Raw genomic sequence first — 11,708 nt, 5'->3', positions numbered from 1 at the left:
ATTCTCTTACCCTCCCGCGCTTCTGACTGTACCCAGTGCTTGTATGTATAAATAAATAAATAAATCTTTTAAAAAAATAAAATAAAACAAAGTTGTCAATAATATTCCCTATTACTCTTTTAATGTCTCATTCCTGTTAGGTATAATTTGTGCTTTTTTCATCTATTTTTGGTAGAAGTTTAACTTCATTAACCTTCCCAAAGAGTTAACATTATTGGTTTTTGTTCTTACTTTCAGTATTTTCTTTAAAAAAAAAAAAAAAAGATTTATTTATTTATGCATACAAGAACTGGGGTACAGGCCAGAGGTGCGGGCGGTGAGAGGATTCACCAGAGACAGAGTGGCGGACAGAACAGGCAGATTGACTGAAATACACTGCTGAGGGGAGCAGTGGGAAAGTCAGGAGAGGTCTGCTGCGCCATATGGGTTGCTCCCTGGCCAGCCGGGGATCGAACTCATGCTGCGGTGGCTGCGGTGAGCTTCACAGGTTGCGTCTTAACCCCTTGCGTCACCAGGGAGCCCAACTTTTAGTATTTTCTTTCTTCCACTTACTTTGGATTTAGTTTGTCCATTTTTTCCTCTAACTTTTGTTTCAAACGTATAAATATTTACAGTTACATAACTTAGGAAACAAGTACAATTCTACTAATTTGGCCTTTTATTACTCAATTTCTTTGAGTTTATTCATCCTTGAAAGAGATTCCTAAATCTTTTTTTAGGGAAAACTTTTTAGGAGAATCCACTCAGGAAGAAAGTATGCATATAAATCTAAAAAACGATTATACAGATATAAAAAGCCTGGCATTCCTATTACATAACTTTAGGCTTTTCATTCTATTACAAGTTAAGTGTGTGTTTATTCTGAAGATGCTTAAATTTTAAGAACCCTCAGTTACTGTTTTGGATGCTCTGTTGTAATTACCAGTGACTCATTCATCTATATTCAAGTTTTTGGAAGTAAATGAAGGTTAAGTAATGACTTAATTTTAATGCCACGATGATACCAATTCCATCACTAGTACATTATATCAAGAAAAAAATCTTCCTGTTATTTACATTAACGTTAACAAGCCATTTCCCTATTATTTGTATTATCTTTTTATGTTTATCTTTGGCAATCTAACCCTGTTTTAATAATGTATTTTGAGTTCTGCCTTTTAATATCCAAAAAGATTATTGCATATATATTATTTTCTTTATAATTCTTCAAAATAGTACCAAAAATTATTTCCATCATAAAATTCCTTTGTTTTTTTTAAAGGAACACTTGTGTTATCAAATAAAACTTTTTTCAAAATCAACCCATCAAGATATTCCTATATACATATAACCAAATGAGTAACATATAACCAAGTGAATACTTGTATATTTTAGGGAAGATATTTTCCTAATTTCATTTTATAAAACACAGGTAATAACAGTCTTGTCAAATTAAGTCATCAAGTAGAAAAAATTTTATATTTAGTCTAAGGTTACTATTGATTTTTAAATGCCAAACAGAAAGGTATTTCATTTCATTAATCAAGAGTTAACACAGAATAAAATGTGTATCCATATAGGTAACTTTTGTTTCTAAGAATTTTTTAAAAAGTAAAAATTTAAGTCATATTTCATTTCAGAATTTTTTTTTTTTACAAAGAACAACATTTTGGGGTAAGACAAATATATACAATTAAACACTTCAAAAATAACATGGCATGTATTATTTTCTCCCAGGGCATCAAATACTAATATGTGTATTTCTACTTTATTTTATACTTATTCTGCATAGTACCAAAAATGATACCCATCACAAGTTCTTTTAAGAGGTTTTTTTTTTAAGGAATACTAAGCTTTTTAAATAACAAAAGTTTGTTACAATAACAAAAATATGAAAATCAGCACAATATTTAATTTATTTTATAAGTTTGGCAAACAGCACAAAAATCCAGCAACATTTAAACATGTAAAAAAGTCAAATGCTAAACAGGACTGGGGAAATTTTTTTACACTATTAGTAATAATGAGTACACATTTTAGATTCTGCAAAGCTAGCAAAATGAGGGTACTTGGCTTCTGAACATATATCACAAACACACACACACACACACACACACACACAAAACAATATAATTTATCTTTACAAAAATTACAGCCAAGCAATGAAAAATGTTAATGAGGATACTAACACAAAGACACATTTACTACATATATCCCCTACACTGAAATGCTACATCTTGTACCCTGAAATGCCATATGTGGAGAGCCAAGCAGATAAATTTAGGCTCATCATTGAGGTTAAGAAATATCTGAGAAGAATTTAATGCTTATATATAATATACTCAACATTAAAACTTCCTATATAGCAATTTCTAGATCATATAGCAATGTATTCCACTATCTATCTGAGAAGTTGCATCTTCTCTGTTGGCAGTATAAAATTTCCGACCAGTATCAAAATTCTGGTAAAACACAAATTGAAGGCATTTTCTAGTATACGCAAATGTTACAGGGGGCATCAATGAATGTGGGGGAAAATCTTAGATTTCACACTAAGTTTCTGCTGAGCTTTGTCAAACCAAACAGCTCAACTATAAGGCAAGAAAAAATAACCCCCTATAACAGATTAATGGGTGTTACCAAGGAAAGATAGGACTTCAATCTTAGGGAAAAAGTTTGTACACAAACAGATTTTTTGAAAGAATTGGTATTGAAATGAACATCGAGAAATTATCTTACATCTTAAGATTCAATCATTGGTTCAGAAGCCTGACAAACAATCTGTTGGTATATATTATCAAATTAACTTTTTGGAATCAGCACCAGTCCCCAAAACCTCAAATTATAATATTTAATCTTCACTGAAAGACATCCTTTTTGTGCTATATTAACACAACTACAATCAAATCAAAGAAAGTTGAATTATTCAACTTATTAAATATTTTTGTATTTACTGGGTTAGCAACTTATAATTTTTTTTTTTCTACTTGTGCTTCTGTTTTGGGGCACTTTGATTGAAGAGAAATTCACTTCACAGGATTACATCTTGCTAAAGCATTCCTTAGCATTGGTCCAAACTTGTATTCCCTTAAAAAAGTAAATAAACAAAAAGGAACTTTAAAATGTGGCTTTGGGAGGATTCTGAAAGCCCAAGAATTTGGCTTACTGGTAAGCTAAGTTTTGCTTTTGGGAGTAATTAACAAGTCCAGCAAATAAACAACTATTCATGACAATGGCTAGTATGAATGAATGTCTTATGTTTCTGAAATAAGTAAGAGAATCACCTTTGAATGAGCCTATCTTCCAAACAGAGAAAAAGAATCCCACAACTTCTATTTGGAAAACTAAATTTTCAAGGTTCATAACCTAAACTCATTCACTCACATCACATAGTCACATAATTTATAGACCAAACAGGTTTTCAGGCAGTTGTTTTCTATGTAATACTTAAAACAAAAGAAAAACCTTATTACTGTAACAATTAATTATAAATTAATTAGTTACTAAAGTATTAGTCCAATAGACTACATTACCAAATCCATCTCAGTGGTTCTAGCTGTCTATTTTGCATATGCTAAGTATAACAAACCCCACATGATTGAGCTTAAACAAAACATGTTTGTAAAAATTTAACAGTAAAATTTAAGGAAGTGGTAGAAACAAAAATTTTTACAGTGTATCAACAGCTAGGATTTCAAATAATGAAAATCTTTTTAATTTTTTCACTTGCTGGTGGAATCAAAGCAAATAAATTAAAAAAAATTAAAAAGCCATTAATATGTCTCAGACCACCTGGTTTTAGTATCTAATGGAATATTCATTGTTAAAAAAAATGACAGATCTTCTGAATTTTCACAGTAAGATATCCATGAGACAGCAATTAAAGAAACAAAAACTACATGCTATCACATATAATGCCAATCCTATTTTCATAAGGAAGGGGAAAGCATTTATTTTCTAAATGATTATCTATGTTACAAAAAAATCTGAAAGGATACACATGAAAATTTTAAGTGGTCAATTTTCCAAATGGGATTTGGGGAAGAAGAAAGAACATTTACTTAATATGCTTCTGGATTATTTAAAATTTTTACAGTGAGCATGTTGTCTTTGTAAGCAAAATTTTAAATTTAAAAAGATCAAGTAGCTTGAAAATTAAGTATTTCTTAAAAGCATCACTTCCTTGATTCAACAAATTAGAATATTCACTATCAAAAAGGTCCACCAAAAAATACTTAGAAGTCATATTTGCTTCTTTAAATGTTAACATTAACATTAAAATTCTTTTTAGCTCATTAATATGCAATTTAGTCATTTGATTATAGTCATATACCACTTTGAATACCTGATATCATAATAAAGTACAATATATTTTAAAAGTATTTTTGTATTAAGAAGTCTGCACTTTAAAAGACAGATCAAAAGAAACTTCTTAATAAGTCTTCTATAGTTAAAAAAGAAAAAAAGTCAACTCTGCAAACCTTTGTTATCTGATCTCTTAGACTTCCTGAGATTAAAAAACGCAGTTTAGAAAGAAGATTGTCAATGTGAAGCACTCCAGGCAGGCAGGAAGTAGCTGACAGGATGACAGCAACAGAAACAGAAAACCACCAAATTACAATTACCCAACCTACAGCATTTATTTGCTTTCTGACTGGTCATGATTTTAATTTCTCTCAAATGACCCCAAAGACATACAACATGAAGTAACCGACAGTTTCACTGAGACATAAATATGAATATGACATATTCATGACATAAATATGACATAAATAAGAATTTGCCCAATACTAAAGAAGTCTATTTGACCAAATGTAAGAGCCTGGTGTTAACATTTCAAAATGTCTTAGTCCTCAACTGCTATTGCTGGTGATAAAAGTGAAAAGATCTAGGAAAGGGATGATTCCTAACCAGAAAAGACAAATTTAGGATAAATTAAACCATAAGAATGTTGATAGGAGTAATTTTTTCCTTTAAGGAAATCTTCATAAATATGGGAATTCATCTTAACATATGATTTACCAAGACAATGCATATAATCTCTTGATAAATTGTGAAGTATCAGACAAATGTAAAGGTCTATACTAATTGGTAGTCACACAGGCAAATGTTATGAAAAGAGATTGAGTAATGCTTTATATTTTGTTCTTACAACAGCATTTTAGGAAGAATCCCCCACCACTGTCAAATGCTTATTTTACCCAGGATAAGTGGCAATATTTATATCTTCAGATATCAGCTATATGAAGTATTTTACTCAGATAACAAATCATATCCCAACTGCATTTACCCAAAATGATGTTTAAGTTATTTTCCAGTTAAAGTATAACCTGTGCAAGAACATCATAGAGTCAAAGCAAAGTTATTGTTATATATTTTCAAATACAAGTCATGAATAGGCACTACAAATTTGAAACTTTAGATATATTGGAGACACAGTAATTGATACTTCGGTTATAACACTTCATAAGCAAGTAGCGATATTGGGAAACATTCTGGAAGAAGCCAACATTACACTAATACCAAAAAAAGGAGGACAACACAAAGAAAGAAAACTGCAGGCCAATCTCTAAGAAACACTGATGCAAAAATCCTCAACAAAATCTTAGCCAACAGAATCCAATAATGCATCAAAAAGATAACACACCATGACCAAGTGGGATTTATTCCAGGGACACAAGGATGGTTCAACATCTGAAAATCAATTAATGTAATCCAACCCATCAACAAAAAGAAAAATAAAAACCATATGATCATATCAATAGATGCTGAGAAAACATTTGACAAAATTCTACATCAATTATGATGAAGACCCTCAAATTCCTTTGAATAGAAGAAACATACCTTAATAATAAAAGCCATATATGACAAACCCACTGCCAACATTATCCTCAACGGTGAAAAGCTGAAACAAACTGAAAATGGATAAAATACCTGAATGTAAGACCTGAAACCACAAAATATATAGAAGGAAATACAGGCAAAATAAATTTCCTTAATATCTGGAACAAGGCAAGGAAGTCTACTCTCACTATTGTTTTTCAATATAATACTGGAAGTTCTAGCCAGAGCAATAAGACAAGGGAAAGACATACAAGGAATCCAAACAGGGAAAGAAGAAGTAAAACTATCACTATTGGCAGATGATATAATATATATAAAGATCTTAAATACTCCACAGAAAAACTAATCAAAACTACAGACAAATTTAGTAAAGCAGCAGGATACAAAACCAACAGACAAAAATCAGTAGCCTTCCTATATGCAAACAATCAATCTGAAGAAGAAGAAACTAAGAAAACCATCCCTTTCATAACTGAAACCAAAAAAATCAAATACTTGGGAATAAACCTAACAAAAGAGGTGAAGGACCCATACAAAGAAAACTGTAAGACACTGTTAAAAGAAATAGTAGACACAAAGAAATGGAAAGACATCCCTTGCTCATGGAGTGGAAGAATTAACATTATCAAAATGGCCAGCCTACCAAAAGCAATTTACAGATTCAATGTTATTCCAATAAAAATTTCAGTGACATTCTTCAAAGAAATAGAACAAATACTGTGAAATTCATGGAGCCACAAAAAACCTCGAATAGCCAAAGCTCACCTGACTAAAAAGAAGGAGAATGGAGGTATCACACACCCTGATTTCAAACTATACTATAAAGGCATAATAATTCAAACAGTATGGTACTGGAACAAAAAAACAGAAACAAAGACCAATGGAACTGAACAGAAAACCCAGAAACAAATCCACATATTTATGGACAACTAATCTTTGACAAAAGAGCAAAGGCTAAGCAATGGAACAAGGACAGTTTGTTCAATAAATGGTGCTGGGAAGACTGGACTGCTACTTGCAAAAGAATGAAGCTATACTACTACCTCACACTATGCACAAAAACCAACTCATAATGGATAAAAGACCTGAATGTAAGACCTGAAACCATAAAATATACAGAAGAAAATACAGGCAAAACACTACACGACATATATCTCAGTAACATGTCTAAAGACACATCCCCCGAAGCAAAAAAAGTGAAGGAAAAGATAAACAGCTGGGATTACATCACACTAAAAAGCTTCTGTACAGCAAAAGAGACACGAACCAAAACAAAGAGACACCCTACTGATGGGAGAAAATTTTTGCACACAATACAACTGATAAGGAACTGATCACAAAAATCTAAAAAGAGCTCACATGACTCAACAAAAACAAAGTAAACAATCCAGTCAAAAGCTGGGCACAAGAGCCAAAAAGACACTTCTCCAAAGAAGAAATGCAAATGGCTAACAGATATATGAAAAAATGTTCATCACTTGTAATTAATGCAAATCAAAACCACAATGAGATACCACCTTACACCAGTGAGAATGGCACACATTAAAAAACAGGAAACAACAAATGATGGTGAGGATGTGGCGAAAAAGGAACTCTCCTACACTAATGGTGGGAATACAAACTGGTCCGAACACTATGGAAAGCTGTGTAGAGGTTGCTCAAACTACTAAATCTGGAGCTACCACATGACCCAGCAATTTCACTCGTAGGAATCTACCCAAAGGACACAAAAACATTAATTCAAAAAGATACTTGCACCCCTATGCTTACGGAGCACTATTTACAACAGGTAAGATATGGAAACAACCCAAATGCCAAAAAATAGATGACTGGATCAAGATGTGCTATCTACACACAATGGAATACCATTCAGCAATCAAAAAAAGATAAAACTCATGCCATTGGCAGCAACATGGATGTAGAAAGTATCATGCTCAGAGAAATAAGACAAGAGGGAAAAGAAAAATAACAATGGTTTCACTTAGAGGAGGTGCTGGGAACCAAAAAAGGGATCAGGAAAAAAAAATAATTAAAAAAAAAATGAGCAGGCAACTATAAATCAGAGACATTCTGCGAGGGAGTGGGGAAGAAAAGGGATCAAAACAGGGGAGAGAACAGCGCAAGACTACAGTGATGGTTTACGGGTGAAATGGTGGTGGGAATTTTAAAAGGAATACACAATAATGTAAAAGATATAAATAAAAAAATTAAAGAAAGAAAATGATAAAGTTCTTTGATGCAAATAAGAAAAATCCATTTTAAAGAAATTTGTAAGCCCTTCTGAGTATGTTTGCCTCTTCACTGAAACCGAAACCTACCTTTTTGCACATACTGATCTGCATGACTGCATAGCTTATGAGGGCCTCCTTTAAATCATGGTTCTTTTGTTCCTTGAAGCGTTCAATATCAGCCCAAGCATTTTTCACAAATTCTCTGAAATAAAAGAAAAGTTATTACTATTATTTAAATGAAATAAACTATGTATTCTACATTCAAATAGCCAGTTCTCATTTGAAATGATTTTTGTCTTTATAACGAAAAAGCTATCACTTTTATAAGACAGCTCTATTTTTAACTCTCCCTAAAAATCAGTAGGAGAAAAGGCAGACTAATCATACATTTTTCTCGATTTTAATAACCTGTATTTTTGCCACAAGAATCCCAGCTTCAAATTATTTGTATAATGGATGCTAATGGTTCCTTGAACAAGCTCACAAGTCTGAGAGATGCCGCATGAAGCCGCTTCCTGAGGCCATTGGAAAAAAAAAAATAACACTCTTTTTTGACAAGATGGATTATATATATTTATCATGTTTACATTAAATATATATTATGTATATGTTAAATATATTTATTATGTATTTATTTTAAATGACAACTAGCATTTTAAAAAGTCAGAGACATTTGTCTTTTAAACTCTATTCATAATATTCCACTTTCAATTATTAGGTGTCAAAATAATTGACAAAACCACCTTGAAATTAATGATAACACCCTTGATCTGCATTGGTCTACTACTCTTTGATTATCAGGTGAAAAGAACAATAAGGAAAATAAGCCATACTAATTGCAGATATGTAAGAATTGAATTTCTAGAAATATTTATGAAATAATTCCATGCCAAACCCTCTGCAACATGTTGGGACATGAAGATGAAAAAGATAGTCATTAACTTTGAAGGGCCTCTAAATTATCCAGGAAAAGACACTAAGAACAACTGATCACTTACATAAAACTACCAAGCTGTTACAATAGCCTGTGAGGGTAAGAAAAGGTATCACAAATGAAGTAACACAAGAGTTGGGCACTAAAAAATGAATAGGCTTTTGTCAAATGAAGAAAGGGCAAAGGCAGTGTGTAAAAAGATAGAAATCATGAGAAGTTCAGGAAAAGAATATCATGAAGCTCTTACTCTTTTTTCCACACTAAAAAATTTCTTAGAAATACAACCATGCATGGATAATGAAAGTGAGAATTATTATAAAGAAATATTCTGCCAGACAGTCTACATATTCTGCCAGACAGTCTAGCTTTGTTAAACATCTCAGCATTTTTACCTGCCTTCCAGATTTTTAGACTTCAGCTGTTGTTCTCCTTCACTGATTTGTTCTTCCAGCACCTTTATTCTGGCTTCTCTCTGCTCTGGAGTTTCTTGACCAAAAAGCTTCGTAGTCATTCCCTTCAAAGAAAATGTTCTCACAGTCTAAAAGGAAATGGAAATAGAAGAATGGATAACAAAGTTAAATATATCTATCATATGAAATATTATTCAGTATTAAAAAGGAAATTATGATTTATGCTACAACATAGATGAACTTTGAAGACATTATGCTAAGTGAAATAAGAGTCACAAAGAAGCGCCTCCCTGGTGGCACAGAGGTTAAGAATCAGCACTATGAAGCTATCAGCAGCCACTGCAGCACAAGTTCGATCCCCAGCCAGGGAAGTGACCTACATGGCACAGAAGCCTTCTCCTGTCTCACCCGGTACTCCCCTCAGCAGTGTATTTCAGTATATCCACCTGTTGTGCTCCCCACTCTGTCTCTGGTGAATCCTCTTATCTCCTGCACCTCTGACCTGCACCCCAGCTCTTGCATGCATAAATAAATAAATCTTTATAACAGAACAGGCAGATCGACTGGAATACACTGCTGAGGGGAGCAGCGGGCAAGGCAGGAGAGGTCTGCTGTGCCCTGTGGGTAGCTCCCTGGCTAGGGATTGAACTGCTGCTTCAGTGGCTTACAGCTTTTTAAATGAAGAACACAACCCAAACAATCAGTAAAGTTGCGCCAAAACTATTTCCCTGTAAAAGTTAGAGGCACATGAATATGGCAACTATGGCTCATTCCACAGAAGACTTGCTACAATGCCACCAAAGATCTAAATGGAGAAATACTCACCCCGGTTGCCAGTTCCTCACACTGCTGCTTCTTGGATGCTAAGTCCTGAGCAGCCATCTCCAAGTCATACTGCATAAGTTCATGTTTCCTGCATACAGCCCTAGGAATGAAAGTGCTGTCACTTAATTTTTGCAGCTTCTCTTTTAAAATGGTAAAATTTCTTTTTTTTTCCACATTTATTTAAATTTTATTTTTTATATTCCCCATACAATTACAACCCCCTTATTTTGACCCCAAGCCCTCCTTTCCCCGCCCTCTCGGCCCCCACCCCCCATAGAGTGTCTGGTTCATAGCTGTTTGTTGATTTTGATATTTTCTTTCTTATAGTTATTCATTTCCCTGGTCCCTTATTTAAGTTTTCTAGATTCCTGCTATGAGTGAGACGATCTGGTATTTTTCTTTTTCTTTCTGGCTTATTTCGCTGAGCATGATCCCTTCCAGCTCCATCCATGTTGCTGCAAATTGCATGTGTTTATCTTTTTTGAATGCTGAGTAATATTCCATGGTGTATATGCACCACATCTTCTTGATCCAGTCATCTATTTTTGGGCATTTGGGTTGCTGAGCTATCGTAAATAGTGCTGCTATAAACATAGGGGTTGCAGGTGCTTTTTGGAATTGATGTTTCTGTGTCCTTTGGGTAAATACCTAGGAGTGGAATTGCTGGATCATATGGAAGCTCTATGTTTAGTAGGTCAAGAAATCTACACAGCTCTCCATAGTGTTGGACCAGTTTGCACTCCCACCAACAGTGCAGGAAGAGTTCCTTTTTCTCCACACCCACGCCAACATTTGTTGTTGCTAATTTTGTTTTTTTTTTTTTTCCTTAAAGATTTATTTATTTATTTATACAAGCACTGGGTACAGTCAGAAGCGCGGGAGGGTGAGAGAATTCACCAGAGCCAGAGCGGGGAGCAGAGCAGGCAGGACTGAAGTACACTGCTGAGGGGAGCAGCGGGCGGCAGGAGAGGTCTGCGCACCATGTGGGACCCTCCTCCGGTGGCCGGGGAGCAGCCAGGAATCGAACTGGTGCTGCAGAGGCTGCGGGCAGCTTTGCAACCCAGCACTCAACCGCTGCGCCACCGGGGAGGCCGTGTTGCTAGTTTTTTTAATATGTGCCGCTCTCACTGGTGTAAGATGGTATCTCATTGTAGTTTTGATTTGCATTTCCCTGATTACAAGTGATGTTGAACATTTTTTCACATGCCTGTTGGCCATTTGCATTTCCTCTTTAGAGAAGTTTCTTTTTAGCTCTTCTGCCCATTTTTGACTGGATTATTTCTTTTTTTTTTAAATTTTTTTTATTTTATTTATTTATTTATACAAGCACTGGGTATAGTCAGAAGCGCGGGTGGGTGAGAGAATTCACCAGAGCCAGAGCGGGGAGCAGAGCAGGCAGAAGGACCGAAGCACACTGCTGAGGGGAGCAGCGGGCGGCAGGAGAGGTCTGCGCGCCATGTGGGACCCTCCCTCAGGTGGCGGGGG

At 34.4% G+C, this 11,708-nt stretch overlaps 1 protein-coding gene across 2 annotated transcripts in view; it reads right to left on the bottom strand.

Annotated features, from left to right (window-relative positions):
• Positions 1-1,877: 1,877 nt before the first annotated feature.
• Positions 1,878-11,708, bottom strand: part of SNX4 (sorting nexin 4) — a 42,923-nt gene continuing 33,092 nt past the window's right edge. Inside the window, exons 11-14 of one of the 2 annotated variants that reach the window (XM_037525396.2) lie at positions 10,224-10,323; positions 9,381-9,526; positions 8,142-8,256; positions 1,878-3,066 (exon numbers count right to left, since the gene is read on the bottom strand). In XM_037525396.2, coding sequence (XP_037381293.1) covers positions 3,019-3,066; positions 8,142-8,256; positions 9,381-9,526; positions 10,224-10,323 — 409 coding nt within the window. In that variant the 3' untranslated portion in view covers positions 1,878-3,018. Of the gene's footprint in view, positions 3,067-4,449; positions 4,556-8,141; positions 8,257-9,380; positions 9,527-10,223; positions 10,324-11,708 lie in introns of those variants that run through there. The other variant, XM_054700497.1, reaches the window with a different exon arrangement.

Source organism: Talpa occidentalis, unplaced genomic scaffold, assembly GCF_014898055.3.
Source record: "Talpa occidentalis isolate TD23 unplaced genomic scaffold, MPIMG_talOcc4v2.1 talOcc4.4, whole genome shotgun sequence".
Classification (NCBI taxonomy): Eukaryota; Metazoa; Chordata; class Mammalia; order Eulipotyphla; family Talpidae; genus Talpa; species Talpa occidentalis.
This window is presented reverse-complemented; position numbering and strand designations above follow the sequence as displayed.